Consider the following 22,480-nt stretch of genomic DNA (forward strand, 5'->3'; position numbering starts at 1 on the left):
CCGAGTGAAGAACTGTCCGATGAAGTTCCTGGAGCGGGCCGATCAGGTGAGTAGCTACCCGAGAGGGTGCTTTTCGTTCTGTTCTGCAGATGCGGCGGTTTGTGGGAAAGCAGGAGATGAGATCTGGATGTACTGCAGGTAAGGCCTTCGATCCTTAAATAACTCCCGTTATTCTCTGTTCACAGGCGCCGATGGGTGGAAGGCTCTGGACGGGCGTGGCAGAAGGAAGCAAGAACTGATCTGACACAGTGAGCGTTACGCTGCAGGAGTGCAGAAAAACGCGAAGCGTGTTCAGATTGTTGGGTGCGGTTTAAATAGCCTCGCAAGTAGTTACAAGAAAATAGTCCTCTTCTCCGTATCCATTCTCTCAGGTAAAGTAGTTCCAGGCCACACCCTGAACTGAATGGCTCAGCCTCTCTGAGACAAGTTAATGGACCATGTCACTTAACACCTCCATGAGCCTGGCGCCAGCGGCGCCAGGACTGAGTCCAGGTGAGCCTGGCTGGGGCCTGATAAGACCCCAAGGGGGCCAAAGTTCGGGATGGCCCCACCAGTTTCAGGGTTTTGGTGCCTGCACCATGACAGGCGGTGCCTGCCGGATTGTGTTGGGGGCGGGAGCCCCAGATATCCCAGGGTGTCGGGGGCCCACAGGAGCGAAGGCCCAGTCACGTAGGTGGTGGCAAAGAGGGATAGAAGAAATGCCAGGTGCGTCTCCGGGAAGGTGGCGGGAAGACAGGGGTGTCAGGCCCCACTGACGGGGTGGTCGGGACCCCAGAGACTTACTGCAATGTCCACGAAGCAGGCCCGACTCCAGACGCCGGGCGGAACACAGGCCGCAGGAAGCGACTCGCCCGGGGCCCGAAGGGAGCAGGATGACAGCACGCCACCCAGGAGGGGTAGCGGAGCAAACCGCTCTACAGACGGGTCGGGCCTCTGGGTCCCAGGAGGGGATATGTGTGTAGGGGCCGGGTTGGCTCCTCTGCTCAGGCCACTTCAGATCTCAAAGGAGAGGGGGAGAGGAAGGCCCCTCCCCCACAGCAGGCCCCAAGTCCTCGGTCCTGGCAGTGATGTCTCTGGATGCGAGAGGCGGGGCAGGGAAGCGCCGGCTTGCGGTCCAGCTTCCCAAGGCTGAATGTCAGCAGAGAGGCTGATTGAAGGAACGGGAACTGGCTCAGCGTTCGCACGGACACTTCAGTGATGCGCGACCGTGCTCAAAGCAGGATTCGGTGTCGCAAATCAGACGGCCATCTTTCCTGAGCGCAACAGCGCCCCCTTCGTCCCAGAATTGTGAAGTGTCACATGTGGAGAAATTAGGGGAACTGGCTTATAACAGCCCATGAAGGTTGGGGAAGGGCTGGGTTGGCCGTCAATAGGAAAAGGAGGGTGCCATGACTCGGCCAAGGGCACCCCGCTCCCAGTCCCCAAGGACCCTCCACTCAGGTGATCCCCCCCTCCTCGCATCTCCGCCCCAAGGGTCAGGATCCAAAAGCGATGGCCTTTCCCTGGCCACCTGCGCAGAGGATCCAAGGGAGTTAGGAGTGAGAATAATGTCAGGTTTCTCATACAGTACAGATGCATAACAGAGTGCTTTTCAGAGATACCAACAGAACAGATATACAATGGGGGTGGGATACAGAGGGGCACAGAGGAGGAGTACAGCTGTACTGAATGGTGGGGAGGAGAGGGGCAGGCGGCGTCAAGCGAGTCCGCTGGCACAAGGGGTGATGTAATGGCCTGGGTGTGGAGGCAGAGAGATTCCTTGAAGAGGTGGGTCTTGAGTTCTTTTCTGAATTGTAGGAGCGTGGGGGCGAGTCTGATGCTGACGTGGAGGAGGTTCCATAGTCTTGGAGCATAGGTAGCCAAGGATTGTTTTCTGGTCCTTTCCTTTTTGCAGCAGCAGATTTCAAGTCTGCACGTGTCTTGGCTTCTGGTGGTGCAGTGTCCGCCACAGATACAGAGTTTCACTGCAAGGTAGCTGGGTGACTTAAGGGCGACAGAAAGCACTGATATGTCATGAGAAACATGTTCAGTAGGAATAGTTGACCAGAGAAAGGGATATGGTGAAACTACAAATGGTGCTTAAAATACTGACTATTATATTTAAAAATAATAGCTATCCATACAAAGGCAATTTACAATTCACAGGCACCCATGTCATTCTGGAGGCCACGTGGAAAGTGTAACCTAGTGGAAATGCAGTGAGTGCTCCTGAGATAACCGAACCAGCCTGGCACTTTCATTTTATACAAGAAGATGTTGAAGGTATGATCAAGAGAAATAGTAGTTCAAGAACCCGGGGGCCGAAGGGCTATGCAATCTGGTCCTTAAATCAGAGACAAGTTTTTTGGGCCAGGCTATTATTCAATCTTTTTAATGCAAACCTTTGGAAAACGGTCCTTTCTTTACCTGCTTACACACCAATGGCAGCAATACGGTTAGAGCTGGGCTTGCTATCCTTTAACATGCACATTTTATGGAAGCATATTCTGTTATGTAGGACATTTCAAGAACCTCGTGGGGTTATTTATTTGAGCAATTTAGGATAAGCAAGACTGTGGCATCAAACTGTCACTTATCTGTCATCAGGAGTTGGAAGTTTGGGGATTTGATCCTCATAGGGCATTATCAAGTCCATGGATGTTTAAGTACCAGTTGTGGTGGTATGACTGGTTCTCAAATACAAAAGGCCAGATGTGTACATAAAAGCTTAGGTACTTTTTGTAAAGACGCCAGAGGGGGGTGTCTGTACTTCCGCTCTCTATATAGTAGAGGAGAGGCACAGAGGACCCCAGCCAAGATTCTCTATTATTGGTATGTGGTCGAGCAATCAAGGCCTAGCTTCTCATGAGGTGATGCAGGCTGGTTCTTAAGAACAGTGTAGTCACCAAGCACCCACAAAGGAATGTCCGCACACTGCATCGGTTAAAACACAGTCTTTATATAATTAATATTCAAGGTTATGTACACCATCACAATAACGCACTTTGTGCTCAGAAAATCAACAATGGTAAATATATACAGTTCTACAGTAGTACCACAAATATTATCAGAACTCATTAAAGTGCATCAACTATACTGTCAAAATGTCACACAGATCAATAAAGAGGAAACCGGCAGTAGAGAGAGCAAGGAAAGCAAGATGGTTGAACAATTGGCAGAATACTGGTCACTACCGTTAAACACAGCTCTGTGTGGAGATCCCCCACCTGGGCAACCTGTAGGATAAAGATACAAGCTCAGTCCATATATTCTTCACAGTAGACTTCCCAATAGTTCTGCAACCCCAAAGTGCCTGGTGTTGTAGCGTTCCTCATCGGGGAATCGACGGCCCTTCTTGAGTGCCCTCCCTTTAATGCAGGAGTCACGGGTCGTCGAACGTCCGATGGAGAACAGGTCGAGCTACGACGCTGAAGTGGCCGCGTCATTCCTAGCGGTGCTCGTTGACGGGGAAGCGTAAACGTCCTGCAAGGAAGAGGCATGCGGGGCACCTCAGTGTTGATATTTCTGGACCGCAAAGAGTTTGAAGAACTGTAGCCCAGCAAGGGCGTCGAGTCGTCGGCATCTCTGTGGTCTTTGGGTGGCAGGAAACCCACCGGCGGATGCTCCTCAGCGTGTCGACGGTCAGGCCTTCTCCAGCAGGATACTGCAGCGACGAAGTGGACGAGAGCGTCCGTGGATTCAAAAGTTCTTAGGCAAACAGGAGCACGGCGGCTCCGGTCGGCGACAGTGGCGGACAACAGTCCGGGCGCTTCTCTTTGTGATTCTGCGGCGGTCCCCGTCTCGGGTCGGCAGCCTGTCGAAGGTCTGTCTACCAGGGAGCTTTGGCAAAGATCTGCTGGTGCACGATGGTCCCTCGTAGTTCGGGAAGAGGGCGCCTTACCAGGTCCTCTCTGGGTCAGTCCTTGGAGAGACAGCAGCTTTCAGATTGTGAAGGAGAGCAACAGCAATTCTTCTCATCCAACAGGGCTTCAAGGTCAAGCTTCAGTTACTCCAATTACTCGTCGTAGTGGACTTCAGCTTTTGAACCCATTCCTAGCAGTGAGAGGTCCCCAGATATACTGTTGATCTCCCATTCATTCCGCTGAGTCACACTAAAGCATCCAATCATGACTAAGGGCATTCATGCAGGCAGGCAGCCAATCAGGCACACAGTGCATTCAGGCCATTCACTTCTCTCCAGACACTCGCAACAAGTTATATGTATTGAGACAAGTACCAAGCCATTCAACACTCCACACTGCATTCATACCAGTTTCGGGCAGGGCTGTCTCAGTCATTGTGTCAACCACCAGATACTAGACACCCGCAACATACAATGCGTATTCGTCACACACTCCATTCACCCAGGTCCCACCCATAGGCGTACCCACAACATACGGTCGTTGAAGTCTGGTCAGCACTTCCCCACACTACCATATATGGAACTTCCACCCAACATCCAGTCAGGGGGAAGGGACAGAGTCAGGGCTTCCCGGGACTTCGGGAAGATCAAGGTAACAGGCAATGGAAGGCAAGAGGCCATGGGGGCCATTTTGTCTCCATCAGGAATCTACCGATTCCAAGGACAAGGCCTGGGCATCCCAAAATGGAGGACACTCAGGGCACCAGTCAATTCGGCACGTAGCTGCCACCAGCCCGTACCCTGCTCTGTGGGTCACACACAGTTGCCCAAAAACATACACTAGGGGCACAGGGTTGCACCCCTACCCATGGGTGCCATAAGGGTATCCCATGGGTCTGTTCACCAAACCAAAAGAGAGAGCTGCACTGCCAGGAGTCCCACATGAACTCCTTTGCAGAAAACACGACAGAACACACGATAAAAAGCAGTAAAGGACAAGGATACGGAGGCCCGGTCCTTCTGATGCATTTCCAGCATCACAGTCCCCCCCCTAGACTGAGGTTAGGGTGCCTAATCTCCCACGAGATGGACACCCTCATCCAGACGGTCAACATACCTTCTGGAAAGGCCATCTGCATTATCCTGACACTTCCATGGTCTGTGCTCTATGGTGAAGTCTAGCCCTTGCAGGTTAATGGACCACCTGAGCAGTTTCGGGTTCTCACCCTTCATCTGCATAAGCCACTTCAGGGGCTCATGATCGGTTTGGACCTTGAAGGTAGACCCGGTAAGGTAGGGTCTAAAACGCCCAAGGCTCCAAACAATACTAAAACATTCCTTTTCAACAGTAGCCCACCTAAGTTCCCTACCCTTAAGTTGTCTACTGATGAATATGATCGCATGTTCTCTTCCTTTGTCATCTAACTGGGACAAGACAGCTCCAATTCCGGTGTCGCAGGCGTCAGTTTGAACGATAAAGGGCTTGCTGTAATCGGGCGCACACAACACAGGTGCCCTACACAGACTTCCTTTCAAGCCATCAAAGGCCCTCTGACAGTCTTCAGTCCAATTAACCTTCCAAGGCTGTTTGGGTGAAGTCAGAGCTGGCAGGGGTGCAGCTATGGGTCCATAGTGTGCCATGAAATTGCGATAATACCCATTGAGGCCCAAAAAGGCTCTCACCTGGGTTTGAGTAGTGGGAGTCTCCCAGTCCTGTATATACTGTACCTTACTGGGGAGAGGTTAGATTTGACCCCCTCCTACCTCATGACCAAGATACGTGACTTTCGCCTGAGCTATCTGGCACTTGGTGGCGTTGATAGTGAGGTTAGCCCTTTTCAAGGCCTGCAACACTTTATCCAGATGCGTCAAATGCTTTTCCCAGGTGGAACTGTAGACGGCAATGTCGTCTAAGTAAGCCACACAAAAGGCTTCCAGCCCACTGAGCGCATGGTTGACCAATCTCTGGAAAGTGGCAGGGGCATTCTTCAACCGAAAAGGCATGACCCTAAACTGGTAGAGTCCCTCTGGTCTTCAGAACGCTGTCTTTTCCTTGGCATGGTCCGTCAGAGCTATTTGCCAATAGCCCGAGGTAAGGTCAAAGGTGCTCACAAATTTGGCAGCACCTATGGTGTCCACAAGCTCATCAGCCCTGGGCAATGGGTGCGCGTAAGTTTTGGTGGCGGCATTGACTCCTCGGTAGTTCACACAGAACCTCCAATCCTTGGTACCTGCCTGGGAACTTGCCTTGGGGACAAGGACCACTGGACTGGACCAGGGACTGGTTGAGGGTTCAATAACACCCAGATCCAACATCTTGGCGACCTAGCCTGGATGTGGTGCTTTACGGTATCTGACATACGGTAGCACCTGCTTTTGACAGGCATAGTGTCACCAGTGTCAATCTTGTTCCTACACCACGGTGTAAGGCCTGTTGTCAGTGAGAACAGAGAGGCATACTGCCGGAGCAAAGTCCTGCAGGCCTTCTGCTGCTCTGTCGTCAGATCGGGAGAGAGATGTACTCCCTCCACTGAGCCATCCTGAGGGTTGCTATGCAGCAAATCAGGAAGGGGCTCACTCTCATCCTTTTCTTGCTCTGAAACTAGCAAGAGACATGAGACTTCAGCTCGCCTGAGGAAAGGCTTGAGCCTATTAACATAGAATACCTGAGATGCTACCCCCGAGGCTCCCATGTCAACCAGATAATTGACCTTGCGCATTTCGGAGATTATCCTGAAGGGTCCAGTACACTTATCTGCCAAAGCCTGAGGTTTGGTAGGCTCCATCACGGGGACCTCCTGTCCCGGAGTCCAATCCACTTGCGATGCTTTAAGGTCATGCCAGTACTTATTCAATTCCTGGCCGGCCTTAAGATTCGCTGTTGCCTGACCCATCATTTGTATCATCCTCCGTCTGAGGCCTAACACATAGTCCCCCACTTGCTTGGCGGGACCTGGATGGGTGGCTTACAAACCTTCTCTGATTAAGGCAAGGGGCCCCCTCACAGGATGTCCAAAGGGGCTGAAACCAAAACCCTCTTGAGGTAGCTCTCTGTAAGCAAACAGCAGGCATGGCAGGAGAAGACCGCACTTCTTCCTTAGGGGCTCTTCCAAAGCGCCTAGCATGCCCTTAAGAGTTTTATTAAATCTCTCAACCAGACCGTTGGTCTGAGGATGGTAAGAGGTGGAGAACCTGTAGGTTACCACGCACTCTTTCCACATGGTTTTCATGTAACTCGACATGAAGTTGGATCCTCTATCGGAGACAACCTCCTTAGGGAATCCAACACGGGTGAAAATGCCCAGGAGAGTCCTGGCAACCACCTTGGCAGTTACCGTCCGAAGGGGTATAGCCTCAGGGTACCTGGTGGCATGATCAACCAAGACTAGAATGAACCGATGTCGACCTGACGTGGGAGGGTCAAGGGGACCGACGATGTCGATGCCCACCCTCTCAAACAGGGTGCCAACGACCGGCAATGGCTGCAGTGGGGCAATGAAACTGCCTCCAGTCTTGCCAGACAACTGATAAGTTGGCCAGGTCCTGCAGTGGGACTCCACTTCTAATCCCATGCGGGGGCCAGTAGAAATGGGCAGAGAGCCTCTGCTTAGTCTTCTTGGTACCAAGAAGACCAGCTAAGGGCACCTCATGCGTCAACTGCAGTAGGAAGGGCCTGTAAACCTGGGGTACCACCAACCTCTTGAGGGCACCAGGTTCAGGCTTAGTGGGCTCACTAACAAGGAGCTCACCCTCCCAATAAATCTGGAATGTCCTAGGCACTTCTCCTTGTGCCTGGGACAGGGCCTGTTTCCTCTGACCCTCGAGAGAGTGGCACTCTCTCTGTCCCTTACAGAAGTCTGCCCGGGAGGGTCCCCCTTCAGCTAACAAGCCTTGAAGGTCGGGATGATCCTCCGGGTTGAGAGCCTCTCCCTCAGGAAAGTCTTCTGGCTCTTCTCCCACAGGAGTTGAGACAGGATTCACCACTGGACCCAGCCCATCCGGGGCATGGATCCCAATGGGTGCTGTCAGAACAGCCGGAAGAGCAGAGGCTCCCTGCACAGAGGAGGTCTTCTTACTCTTCCGTTTTCTTCGTGCCTTGGGTTTCCCCGTCGGCAAGGATACCGGGCTTGCAGCCGGACCCTGTGTGACCTGCGATTGGGTGACCGCCACAGCAGCCATGGGTAGACCATCCATGATCATCCCCAACTTAACCAAATTGTTTCCCAACAAAATGTTCGCAGGCACGTTGTCCTGAACCAGGACTGGAAGCTTTGCTGTCTTGTCTCCAATCGTAATGTTGACTAAGGCTACAGGCGATAATTTGGGAGGCCCACCAGCTAACCTGGTGGTTCTCAGAGGAGCACCTACATAGTCCTCTGGCTTGAGCAGGGTACTGTCCACCACTGTCATGCTTGCCCCAGTGTCTCTCAAACTAGTAGAAGGCTGGCCATTCAAGAGGACACTTCTCAAAAACCTACGAGTGTTCTGTGGGATAGTCGCCAGTACTTCTACGTACTGGTCCCAGGCTCCAAGGGACACTAAGGAAATCTCTATGGGAGCACCGAAGGTGATCCCAGTAGAGGAGGTGAGGACAGTGGCCCCCACCTCAGGTACGGAGTAGGGATAGGTCAGGCTGACAGCCTGGACTCCAAGTGCCTTACCCTTACACCTGGGGTCACCCCTTCAGTGATCCAGAGCCCCACAATCCCAACAAGTGCTGGGAGTGCGGGGTACGGTACTGGAACCACTGGGACCCTGCTTTGCAGCAGACGGACCACTACTCTTACTCCCGCCCACAACAGACTTATCCTCACTAGGATTTTGGGTCTTCTTTGGGGCTTCAGAGAGGAAGGTTTTGATTTACCCAACTGTGACTGCTTTTGGGACTCCTCAGCTTTCTGAGAGGCCCCCTTTTCTTTGTCCTTGTCCTTCCCACTGGAGTCCTTAGGGGACACCCGTTGGGAGGCCCATTTGTCAGCCAACCTAGCCAGCTTAAAGGGATCCAAAATGTTCTGGACAGCAACATACTGCCGCAGCTCTGGTGAACAAGCTTCCGAAAAATGCTCAAAAAACAAAAGGTGGGACAATTCAACAAACTTTGTAACCATCAATCCACCCCATCATGTTCATGTGCGCAGCACTCACCCAGTCAATCCAAGACACATTCTCTTGTTTCTTAAAATCCCTGAACCGTTTAAGGTATTGGGTCGGTGTTTTACCAAACTTGGCAATTAAAGCAGATTTCATGCACTCATACTGACCCCTTTCTTCCACATTCAGTTTCAGAATACAGTCATATCCAGTTTGAGGCACTCTGCTTAATAAACACTGAGCCCAATCTCTCTTATCAACATCATAAATTGCACAAGCCATTTGAAACGCTTCAATCCATTGGCGGATATCAGAACCCTTCGCATAAATCCCAACCAAATCTTTCATTAACTTGGCTGCTGGGGACCCGACACACTCAACTGGTTTAGCTGACGTTTCCACTTGAGCTTTCTCTAACTGGATTCGCTGACATTCAGTGACCTTGTCTTTGAGTTCAAGATCCCTATTCTTGAGTTCCACTTGCTGTGCCAGCTCCTCTTTCTTAAGATCAGCATCTATTTCCAACTTGCGGGATTCAAAGGCCAATTTCATCCTTAATAACTCAAGCGCCAAGGAATTGCTGGGGCTTGGAACAGAGGCAGCAGGAATGGTGGCATTCTCAGAAACAGATTCAGCAAAAACCCCAGGGGCAGAGTCCTCATTGGTTGCATCCCCCCCTTCAAGAGTTTCACAATCGATCTGGTAGTCCACCAGGGCAGCTATCAGGTCAGCCCTAGACTTACCCACAAAGTCTAACTCCCTGGCTTCACAAGCACTCTGGAGAGCCTCTAAGCTCATCCGAGTCAATTGACCATTCGCAATAGATTCCATTGCTTGTAATGCAGTTATCTTGTACACAACTAAACCTTAATTTAACAAAGTTCAGATATCCTTTGTAAGTGGCACGGTTATACACTGATTCTTAAAACCATAAGCATCCCACCGCTGCCACCAGTGTAAAGACGCCAGAGGGGTGTGTCTGTACATCTGCTCACTATATGGTAGAGGAGAGACACAGAGGACCCCAGCCAAGATTCTCTATTATTGGTACGTGGTCAAGCAATCAAGGCCTAGCTTCTCAGGAGTTGATGCAGGCTGGTCCTTAAGTACAGTGTAGTCCCCAAGCACCCACAAAGGAATGTCCGCACACTGTATCGGTTAAAACACAGTCTTTATATAATTAATATTCAAGGTTATGTACACTATCACAATAACTCACTTTGTACTCAGAAAATCAACAATGGTAAATATATACAGTTCTACAGTGGTACCACAAATATTATCAGATCTCATTAAAGTGCATCAACTATACTGTCAAAATGTCACACAGATCAATAAAGAGGAAACCAGCAGTAGAGAGGAAGGAAAGCAAGATGGTTGAACAATTGGCAGAATACTGGTTACTACCGTTAAACACAGCTCTGTGTGGAGATCCCCCCCACCTGGGTAACCTGTAGGATAAAGATACAAGCCCAGTCCATATATTGTTCACACTAGACTTCCCAATAGTTCTGCAACCCCAAAGTACCTGGCGTTGTAGCGTTCCTCGTCGGGGAATTGACGGCCCTTCTTGAGTGCCCTCCCTTTAATGCAGGAGTCAAGGGTCGTCGAACATTCGACGGAGAACAGGTTGAGCTACGACACTGAAGTGGCCATGTCGTTCCTAGCGGTGCTCATTGACGGGGAAGCGTAAACGTCCTGCAAGGAAGAGGCCTGCGGGGCACTTCAGTGTCCATAGCTCTGGACCGCAAAGAGTTTGAAGAACTGTAGCCCAGCAAGGGCGTCGAGTCGTCGGCGTCTCTGTGGTCTTTGGGTGGCGGGAAACCCAACAGCGGATGCTCCTCGGCACGTCGACGGTCAGGCCTTCTCCAGCAGGATACAGCAGCGATGATGCAGACGAGAGCGTCATTGGTTTCGAAAGTTCTTAGGCAAACGGGAGCACGGCGGCTCCGGTCGGCGACGGCGGTCGTCGACAGTGGCAGACAACAGTCCGAGTGCTTCTCCTTGGAGTTCTGCAGCAGTCCCCGTATCGGGTCGGCAGCCTGTCGAAGGTCTGTCTACCAGGGAGCGTTGGCAAAGATCAGCTGTGCACGATGGTCCCTCGTAGCTCGGGAAGAGGGCGCCTTATCAGGTCCTCTCTGGGTCAGTCCTTGGAGGCACAGCAGCTTTCAGATTGTGAAGGAGAGCAACAGCAATTCTTCTCGTCCAGCAGGGCTTCAAGGTCAAGCTTCAGTTAGTCCAGTTACTCATCGTAGTGGACTTCAGCTTCTGAACACATTCCTAGCAGTGAGAGGTCACCAGATATACTGTTGATCTCCCATTCATTCCGCTGGGTCACACTCAAGCATCCAATCACGACTAAGGGCATTCATGCAGGCAGGCAGCCAATCAGGCACACAGTGCATTCAGGCCATTCACTTCTCTTCAGACACTCGCAACAAGTTATGCATATTGGGACAAGTACCGAGCCATTCAACACTCCACACTGCATTCATACAGGTTTCGGGTAGGGCTGTCTCAGTCATTGTGTCAAACACCAGATACTAGACACCCACAACATAGAATGCGTATTCGTCACACACTCCATTCACCCAGGTCCCACCCACAGGCGTACCCACAACATACAGTCGTTGAGAAGGCTCCAGCCAGTCTGGTCAGCACTTCCCCACACTACCATATAAGGAACTTCCACCCAACAGCCAGTCAGAGGCAAGGGACAGAGTCAGGGCTTCCTGGGACTTCGTGAAGATCAAGGTAACAGGCGATGGAAGGCAAGAGGCCAGGGGGCCATTTTGTCTCCATCAGGAATCTACCGATTCCAATGACGGGGCCTGGGCATCCCAAAATGGAGGATGCTCAGGGCACTAGTTAATTCAGCACGTAGCTGCCACCAGCCCATACCCTGCTCTGTGGGTCACACACATGTGCCCAAAAACATACACTAGGGGTAGAGGGTTGCACCCCTACCCATGGGTGCCATAAGGGTATCCCATGGGTCTGTTCACCAAACCAAAAGAGAGCTGCACCACCAGGAGTCCCACATGAACTCCTACGCGGAAAACACGACAGAACACACGATAAAAAGAAGTAAAGGACAAGGATACGGAGGCCCTGTCCCTCCGATGCATTTCCAGCATCACACTTGTGCTCCATACTTGGCTCGTTTTCAATCTCGGAAATGTGGTTATGCCATGTTGAGGTTTTGATTAAACCTTCTACCTACTGTAACAAATCAGGAGTAAGACACAGACACAGGAATTCTTCTGGTGGTTGTTATAGATGTTTACTAAAAGAAAAGAAGGGCTGGAGAAAGACCTATCTCACCCTATCTCTACAGGGTGGTTCCTTGCCTCAACAAAACTAAAGGGTGTCGGTGTCAGAATATTAAAATAAAGTGTTCTCCGTCCTGTATCCAAAATCCTAACTGGACCCTTACAAGTATGGCCATAAGTGATAAAATTGGCGTTAATTCCACTACTGCTAACTTTCCCACTATGCCAAATCACGACCTGCAGAATATTTGGTGGCGATTCCCTCTGCGGAATTGCCTCCAGCGGAATTACCTCTGGCGGTAATTCCTCCAAGAATTTGCTGAATTAACACTGGGGCTAATTCCATCAGTGGAATTACCGCCAAAAAAACATTTCTGCCACATTACAAGTTCAAAATCAGCAGAATTACTGCAACAAATCAGCAGTAATACAGTCAAACACATCACCGTTACCTCCACCAAAAAAGTGGAGGTAAATACATACAGGGGCCAAAATCCAAGCCACAGGTGCACAGAACCAATCAGGAGGAGCATAAAAGGGCCACACTTTCCCCAAACACACATACAAGCAGCATACAGCCACACGCATACGTTGATTATGGGTTCCACAACCAGCTACTATACATCCAGCTACAACAGTACACAGGACCACAGCAGGGAAGGAGAGAGGCACCACAAAGGCGCAAGAGATGTGTGCTGCGGAGGGCACCCATACCACATGTCCGCCCATCCCCATGGACACTGACGGACAGCTAATCAGTGACCTCATATTGATTGGACTGTCCTACCATCACAGAACTGCTTACCCTGAACCAGGCTGGACCACAGAGTGCCATTGCAATCAGAACTGCCACCCCCACAAACTCCCCATCCCCCTCACTGAAGCTTTTGTCAGTCTTAAACTTCTGTGGTACGGACGGATTCCAACACACAGTTAGGACACTGCATGGGATGTCACAGCCTACTTTCGCCAAGGTGCTAGAATACCATAGCGGCATTTGATTGCACACATGTGGCATTGGTCCCCCCCCCAGGCAATGAAACAGGCATACCGTAACAGGAAACAGTACCATTCCATGAATGTGCAAATTACATGTGATGCAGACCTCACAATCAGCCACTGCTGTGCCTGATACCCTGGGGCCACTCATGATTCATGATACAGAGGAACTGCACACTACCAGCATACATAGAGACACACAGAGGACAGCTCACCTGGCTTGTCGGTAATAAGTAGGCAGACCTGACCGCCAAATCACAGTCACACACCTCGGGTACATAAGTAGTAGCAATGTGGAAGAACTACAAGTCCCATGAAGCAACAACAGAAACGCACAGAACCTAGAACCCTGACTGACCCACCCCAGTACATAGACTGTAACCATGTCATGACACAGGCCATCCTGCCATGCTAGGTAGCACAACACAATCAGGGCACCCGTCAAATCCATGAAAGCATTGTCATGGTCCGTAGATGGCGTACTGCCACACCATAAGTGACAAGTGCATTGCTGATGGCATTGCATTGACAAATAATTGACGACTAGCAACTTCCACGATGTGAATTACTGCAAGTGTACCATGCAGGCCAGGTCCCATCAACCTCAATGCACACAAGGTGTACCATGCACATGCATTGAGTTTTGCACATAGGGGTATACACATCAGGACCATAAACATGTACCCCGACCCACACCGCCATGTCCCACACAGTCCATTCATGTCTTGCAGGTAACGCTGGCTGTCCGCAGTTACCATGGCTGATGATACTCTGAGGAATTCTGGCGCACCACAGGAGATAGCCTACAATGAGGCCCAGAGGAGGACCAGGTCATGCATTGAGCGCACACTTGGATTGTTTAAAGCCAGATTCAGGTGTCTAGACCACATAGGCGTGCCCTCGTGTACAGCCCAGTGAAAGGAGGCAAAATAGTAGTCTTATGCGCAATGATGCACAACTTGTGCATACGAAGGAACATAGAAATGCCTCCAGATGAGGACCATTCCCCCGCCCTTGCTCAGATGAGGAAGACAGATGGTCTAAACAGGGCACCACAGGACATACGTGGGGATGTGAGGGAAGGACGAATGGTCCGCCAGTACCTCATGGACAATTTCTTCTGACTTGGGACACATGCAGCCCATACGTGCAATGAATGCACATGTCTCAACACCATTGAATAAATACTGTTCAAATGGTGTGCACTTATAATGCCGAAAACACTTGGTCGAATTACAAAAATGTCGAAAAAATAATGTTGAAATGTTTTTTTTGGAATGCTTTTTTTTTTTTAATTTACATGTTTTTTGGGTTCCGCAAGTAAAAAGAAAGGTTAAAACAGAAAAAAAATGGGGGTTGGGGGCGAACCCCCCCATTTCGAACAAAAAACAAAGAAAAAAAAGACATTTGAAAAAAAAAATTATGTTTTCGACATTTTGACTTTCGACAAAATGTTTTTAGACATTATCACTATAAACCTGTTCAAATTATCATGATTCAACTGTGTTTATTCAAGAAAACAAGGAATCCCGGCCCCAGCACCATCACCCACCCCACACCCTAGCCCCAACACCATCCCCCATACCCCACCATAGCCCCAACACCATCACCCACGCCGCACCATAGCCCCAAACACCATCATCCACTAGAGCTTCCGCTTTTCCCCTTTGTCTGCAGGCTTTGCAGCATGTGATGCATGCCATTGTGAGCACCTGGGCGGGTTGCTCGTCAATGACCCCTCAGTAGAGGTAGCGGACTGTGAACTCACCCGAGAGCTTCCCCGAGATGGTCCATTGTTAGATGAATGGCTCTGGCCATGGCCTCATGGGAGGATGAGAACTGTTCGGTCAGCTACGGCACCATCTGGCTTGTGAGAAACTGGCTGGCATTGCTGCGCACTGTGCTCCTGCACAGACGGCCTATGGGCCTGGGAAACTGTATAGATGCCCCCTGAATGCAATCACGCATAGCCTGTGAATGCCTTAATTGTTCTTGGGCTAGGGCACGCATCTCTGCCTGTCTCTGTTCCATCCGGTCTAGGTATTCCCAGATGGACTGCAGTGTGGGACCCCACACTGGCTGTGGTGTATGTCCACTGCCATGAACATCATGGTGTGCTAAACATCGAGCAGCCTCGGCCTGCTCATCGGAGGACTCCTGTTCATAATGTAGAGCAAAACCGGATGACCGATGGGAAGGTGGTGTGTGCAGTGAGAAGAGGCTGCAAAGGGGGGGGGGATTCCAGGGAAAAATGGCAGAAATGCAGACTCAGACTGCATGTCTGCGGTGCCTGCAGTGGCCTGCTAGGATTGCAGGCTGTCGTCCCCACTCTGGCTCACATGTGAGACCACAGTCGTCCCAGCTGTGGTGGTGTTTGGCCCTCTTGCTGGTGGTGCTGCTTCCATGATTAGGTCCTGTGAAGGCCCGTGGCTGTATCCTTCTGAACGGTCAGTGTGCCCGTCGATGGCATGCTTACATGGTGCCTTTTCTTGGGTGGTACACTTGCAACTCCTCGAACTGCCTTGGCCTGGCTGCTTGCTGGCATTGGTTGGTGCAGGTGTTGCAGAGGGTGCGGCCTCCTCTGTTGTTTCCTGGGTGTCTTGAGTGCCTGTTGAGGCAAATTGAAATGTGCATTACAACTATGGCTCACTGTCACCGTCACTTCTACCATGTCATCACTGTTTGTTGCGCCTCCTGGGGGGGCTTGCATCATGTGACAGCCACTGTGTTCATAGCATGCATTGCATCTGGGAGACCAGGTGCCAGGTGTGGGGTGCCCTGCTTGCTTCGGATGTGCAACTCTGGGATGAGTTGTTATACAGGGTGTCCTGTCCAGAAGTGTGTGGGATTGTTGATGCTTGGTTTCTGGTGGTGCAGTCAGGTGATTGCAGTGCACTTAGTTGTGTGTGAGTCAGGGGCACGTGATTATGGGCATGGATTTCTCAGTGTGTGTCTACATGGAGCATTGCAGTTGATGGGCTCGTGGGTCTGACACAGACGTCCACTGATGTGCTTTCATGACCATGGACTTGTCAAATGGTTACATGATGGCTGTGTTGCCTGTGGATGTGTGTCCACTGTGCGGGCAAGGAGTGGTTGTGATGTGCAATGTGGACATGCATTGTACCTTCTAAGTTGCGTTGCAATGGTGATTCTTGCCTACGTCATCCCCTCCCCTTCCTGGCTGGATGTCATCTAAGAGGGGATCATTGCTTCACTGACTCATGTCTTTGTGGCCTGATGCCTCACATGGATTGTGTATGCTCGCTGGGGTTCACGTCGCTTGCATGCATGGCAGTCTGTGTGTTTGTGAATGCCTGCTAGATTGGCCATGTATGGGACCATATTTCACTCAGGTACTCACCAGATTCACCCTGGCTGCTGGCTCCAAACTCGGCGGTGCCCACACCCTCGATCCCGACCATATGCAGGATGCCACTGACCATTTTTCTCCCATGGTGTAAGTTGCAGTGGTTCAACTGTGCCACCTCCAGTGGAAGCTGTCTCCTGGCAATGGGGGGATATTAGGCTCCTGACCAGGCATTCCACTGCTCCTTCATGTCAAACTCACATTGACCGTGGCCTACGGCCACCACCATTTCCCTGATCTCAGCTCATATAGTGGTTCTGTGCTGTTGGCTGGTTCTCCGGTTTTGTGCCCCATATAGCTCCTCGGAGTGGGCCACCACCTGCTCTGCTAATACAGTGAACTCCTGCACCGAGAATTTAGGCTTACACAGCCTCATATCAGACACCCTGTCTTTGCCCTTTCCTCCTGAAATTGTTTTAATTGCCTGGGTGTTTGGATGGCACTACTCTGTCCAGATATTTGACTGATTGTGATTTCGAAAATGGCCGCTGCTGTGCTCCCACCAGCGGAAATTCCGCTGACCAGCATGGCGGTAATGGAAATTCCACAGATTTTTGGCAGAAATTCTGCCGTTTAATGGCTTTTCGGCAGTAACTTCGCTGAGGAGGAATTACCGTTATTGCTGTTGTTCGGTGCGTGCGCCCACCAGGTTGGAATACAGTGGTAATTCTGCTATTCCACACAGCGATTTTGGCCCGGACTCGTAATGAGGCCCATAGTTTCTCAACTGCCGATCAGTTGCTTTTTCCAGCGTTTCAAAGCAAAGTTCCAAAAGGTTCAAAAATAAACAAATAATCTAGGTTTCACAAGGTTCCACGATTCTGAGGAGGGGGCCCTCTTCCCCAGAGTTCCTCAGCTTCCTTTAAGTTCACACTCACAATTCTTGGGAGCTATTTCTCTCTCCCCGTGTTCTTTAGATACGTCCTAGTTTACAAACACAATAGTTCAAGGGGTATGATTCTTCCCTTGGGTTCTTTTTTCAACGCAGTGCTCTTTTCCAGCTCAGGGGTTAGGATTCCCTTTCCCCCTGGTTTTCACACATTCAAGAATGTATTTACTTTCACCATCTATTACATATTCAGGTGCAGGTCTCAGACTCCCAATCAATTCACATGGAACTTCTCCTGCCAGGACTTCCTTATTTTCTTCACTTGCTTTCCCCACTATTTTCAACTTGCCATTTCAGGGGGTATGGTTTCATTCCCGTGGATCTCACACACTCAAGGGTTTTCTTTCTCTCCTTGATTACCACAACTTCATAGTCACAGTTATCTTTCTGAGAATATGCAACATTTCAGTCCAAGGGGTATGGTTCCCTTTTCCTGGACTTTGCCCATTCAAGAGGTTATCTTTCTTGCTTCTTATATGTTTTTCGCAATTGGGTGCGGGTCCCAGACTCACAATTCCATTGCCTGGTCTCTCCTGCCAGGACTGTCGCAATGTTCACTTTGTAATTGGGTGCGGGTCCCAGATCTGCGACAGGTTGCCTGGTATACTCTCTGGCCAGGGCTTCCTCCACACGTACCAGTTTGACTTATTCAGCCAATGGGTCTCCCACCCCCTTTCATCTGGTTCACTACGTAACACCCTTGGCGTTCCAGCTCCCTTGTTCGGGTTCGCCCTGTGACTGTCTCTATCTTTCCCCAGTTTGTGGTATACGTTGCAAAGCGCCCTGGTGTCCCACTTCCTTTCTCTGGGCTCACTGATGTCTTGTGGTATCTTCAGCATTCTCCACAGTCTTCGGTTTCGCACCAGGGTACCTCCTCCTTCTGCCAGTGTCGGATCTGCTCCCCGGTGCTAGCCCTACCTTGACCTCCTCTCCATGGCATCTCCTGCTGCAGGACTCTGTGTGGCGTACCTTCGACCTCGGAGCTTCTTGTGACGGTTCCAGTAGGAGTTCTGCTGTGCCCATCTGCAGCTGGCTTCTTCCTTGGTCCCTGACCTGCATCGAGAAAAGTGGATCGACTTCTTCTTGCAGTGCCAGGCTTTTAAAAGTCCTGGCACCTCAGATCCATCCAACCACTAGAGTGTGTCTCTAGCTCTGCAGCTTTAGTGCTCTGCATTACTCCCATGCTCTTCCTCGCCTCAGTTGTTTTGCAAAAAGTATAAGAAAGAGCCCTACCATCAGTGCAAAGACGATGGACTGGATCTATGTCACAATATGCCATACAGGTTTGGGACGTCAAAGGGTTGGTTTCATACCCTCAGTGGAAAGGGAGATTCTGTGATGAATACAATGAAGTCATCAATGATTTCCCAGAAGTGACCGCCTCCCATGTGGCCAGGGGACGGCAGCCGCTACCTGATCCTGACCCTGAGGGCAGCTATATGAGGGAGGATCACATGGGAGGAGACAACCTCTGGGGAGATGTCATGTCTTCATTGGATGATACAGGGTATCCCCCATTTGCCCTTTTCACAGAATGCTCATTTCCAGCACAGGGTTAGGATTCTCATTTCCCCTGGTTTACACACATTCAATAATGTATTTAATTTCACCATCTATTATATATTTGGGTGTGGGTCCCAGACTTGCAATCAATTCACCTGAAGCTTCTCCTGCCAGGACTTCCTTATTTTCTTCAATGTGCTTTCCTCACTATTTTCAACTTTCCATTTCAGGAGGTATGGTTCCCTTCCCCTGAATCTCACACACTCAAGGGTTTTCCTTTCTCTCCTTTATTACCACAACTTCACAGTCACAATTCGCTTTCTCACAATATGCAGTTTGCCAGTCCAGGGCGTATGGTTCCCTTGCCCTGGATCACACAGTCAATGTGTCTTCTATCTCTCTTTGATTCTTACAAACTCATCAACTTTACAGACCAGGGGGTATGGCTCTCGTCCTCTGGACTACACCCATTCAAGAGGTTATGCTTCTTCCATCTTATACGTTATTCGCAATTGGGTGCGGGTCCCAGACTCGCAATCACATTGCCTGATATACTCTCCTGCCAGGACTTCCACAATGTTCACTTTATAATTGGGTGCAGGTCCCAGATCCGCAACAGGTTGCCTGGTATACTCTCCTGTCAGGGTTTTAACAATGTTCGCTTTATAATTGGGTGTAAGTCGCAGACCCGCAACAGGTTACCTGGTATACTCTCCTGCCAGAGCTTCCTCCACACATACCAGTTTGACTCAGCAGCCAAGGGGTCTTCGACCCCCCCTTTCATCTGTTCCACTATGTAACACTCTTGGCATCCGAGCTCCCTTGTTCTCGTTCACCTTGCGAATGCCTTGGTCTTTCCTCAGTGTGTGGCTTATGCTGCAAAGCACCCCAGTATCCCACATCCCCTCTCTGGGCTCACCGGTATCTTGTGGCTGTTTCAGCGTTCTCTGCAGTCTTTGGTTTCTCCAGCTGGGCACCTCCTCCATCTGCCGGTGTCACGTCTGCTCCCCGGCACTCGCTCTGGCTTGGCCTCCTCTCCACAGCGTCTTCTGCTGCAGGCCTTTATGAGCTTCTCTCGGATTTTCTTCTTCGTTGCGGTGCCAGGATTTTAAATGTCCCAGCACCTATCAAATCCATCCAACCACTAGAGTGCATCTCTAGCTCTGCAGCTTTAGTGCTCTGCATTACTCCTGTGCTCTTCCTCATCTCAATTGTTTTGCAAAAAGTATAAGAAATGGGAAGCAAGCCCTTCCTTCAGAGTTCCCTTCATGTGAGGATGTAATAGATTCAATTTGGCAGCTGCTTGTAAAATTGGCCTGTACTTCTTATGATCAAGATGATGTGCTGTACAAATGACTAATAACAACGTGTTGCCTGTCCTGAGGAATGTTGGAAATCCCAAACCTTCCATATGACATGAAACATGTCGACTACCTTCTTCACGATGAGTAACAGAAAAGGATAGATACATTCCATAATTACTTTGGTCAAAATAAGCAATTACAGATCATGGTGAATCACAAACTGCAGTAGTTTTTGTGCTACGACCAAGCACAGCTCAAACTGGTAGGTCACATTCCCTCTGTATAGAAATGCCATTGCCCTAGACGTGTTTCGGCACTCTTGGGCCTTATCGCTGAGGCACATCTTAAATCCCTGGGTACAGTGAGCAAGAGGCACACATCCAAGCATACACCTGCCCTATTAGGGAGACTTACTATGAACAGCAAACAGTAATTGATAGAAAGCTTTGACATAATCTGAACCAATGGAAACTCTGCATTACAGACCATGACAAATTAGTATATTCCCAACAATACTAAAGTTCTGTCCCTAGCAGGAATCTCTGTTTTTCTTACTGTTATTTGGTGCCAACGCCATCACAAGAAGATCAATTGAATTTCAATGGGACTGAAAAATAAACCAACGAAAGCAAATAGAATCACAAACCAAGGAAAACAAATGTTGCAAAAACGTAATGATGGGTACTTACATCACGAGAGACTTGGGTTTTTTGTCCAGGACGATCTTTTCTAAATAACAGGAAAGGTAGAAGACGAGTGCCATTAGGAAGTCGTCCAACTGCTGGCTTCTAGTGGAAGTAAATGATAAACAATTTTTAAACATCAATCTCTAAAAACACAATATGGTCATAATAATATCTTAAACCATGTGGTAACATATAACATGCACTTTGACACCAGCCTTTTATGCAGGAAAATGCAGGTTGCAAAACATGGCTCCTGCGTTTAAGGTCTAAGATGATAGTTTCTGTAATGTTCAATGACATCAGTGTAAGACTTTATTTTGGGGTTGAAGCATCTCTGACAGATAATATTTGGAGTTTGGAGTGTGATGAATCCTCACAAAGACCCTACCTAACGTCTCCTCCCAGGTGGCCGGGTGAGGCAGCCGCTACCTGATCCTAATTCTGGGGGTGGTATTAGCCAGGAGGATCACCTGGGAGAAGAAGGGCACCAATGTAATAGGAGGACTCAGTTGGGAGTGATGCAGTATTTGTCTTCCTCAGAGGGAGATATTTCCATGATACCAGAATATGTGATGGCTTGTTGTCAGAGTGTGCGCACCAGGAAGCAGCGTTGTGGATGGTAACGGAAAAAAAAGCCCAGCCGTATGGGAGACATGCTCCCAACCCGACGTGAGTTACCTCGGTATGAGGGAAGACGCGGAGGCCAAACTGAGCTGGCACTGCTCCAGAGAAGATCAGTGGAGACTACTGAAATTGCGCGGGGGCTGGCAATACAGTGGGCAGAGCACAGAAGGTCTGCTGCAGCAGCAGAAAGTAAAGCAGCGATGCCATTCGGAGACTGGTGAGTTGAACTGAAGTTAAAGGTTACCCTGGGGCACTCAGAGCAGGATATTTGGCAATAAGCAATGATTTTGAATACGGAACACAAAGTAAAGAGGCGACAAGGGCGCAATTCCCCCTTGATGGGATACCAACTTGGGGAAAGCTGTAACTCGCATTGTCAACAGCCAGGAGGCTGTAAAGAAACAGTCAAGAGGCAACTTGGGCACAATTCCCCTTTCTTGAGTTTCCAGTTTGGGGAAACCTGTAACCCAAATTGCCCAAAGTCAAGAGACTATCAAAAGAGACAGCCATTGTTCATCACATGGGATAATGGTGTGGAGAACCTTGGAACAAATAGTGCCACGAAGACCAATTTTAGTTGTAGGAGTTTTCTTCCTGGCAGGTGTGTAATGCAGGAAAGGAATCAGTTGTGGATAGTCCTGGCAGGCGACTATACCAGGAAAGAAGAAGATGTTTTCAAGAAGTGTGGTTGTGGCAAAAAGGTGTGGTGGAAAGAATTTGTTAACTCTATTATCATTTTGACAAACTGTTGCATCACCAAAGGTAGTTGCTTTCCTATCCTGACAAATGAATTCCATTGGAAGAATAAGTAATATGGTGGTAATTGCTTTGCATCCAAGGAAAACAATTGCCTTGGTTTATGAACTTGTGTTTTGTGAGTGAGACATTTGGATTTCCAGGA

General features: G+C 49.7%; 1 protein-coding gene across 5 annotated transcripts in view; it reads right to left on the minus strand.

Annotated features, from left to right (window-relative positions):
* The window catches only part of PPP1R36 (protein phosphatase 1 regulatory subunit 36), a 383,705-nt gene that overhangs the window by 270,751 nt on the left and 90,474 nt on the right, over window positions 1-22,480 (minus strand). For all 5 annotated transcript variants that reach the window (XM_069638208.1, XM_069638211.1, XM_069638210.1 and 2 more), the window contains one exon: window positions 20,959-21,057. In XM_069638208.1, the coding sequence (XP_069494309.1) occupies window positions 20,959-21,057 (99 nt within the window). The remainder of the gene's footprint in view (window positions 1-20,958; window positions 21,058-22,480) is intronic.

Source organism: Ambystoma mexicanum, chromosome 14 (assembly GCF_040938575.1).
Source record: "Ambystoma mexicanum isolate Mex_15411 chromosome 14, UKY_AmexF1_1, whole genome shotgun sequence".
NCBI classification, from domain to species: Eukaryota; Metazoa; Chordata; class Amphibia; order Caudata; family Ambystomatidae; genus Ambystoma; species Ambystoma mexicanum.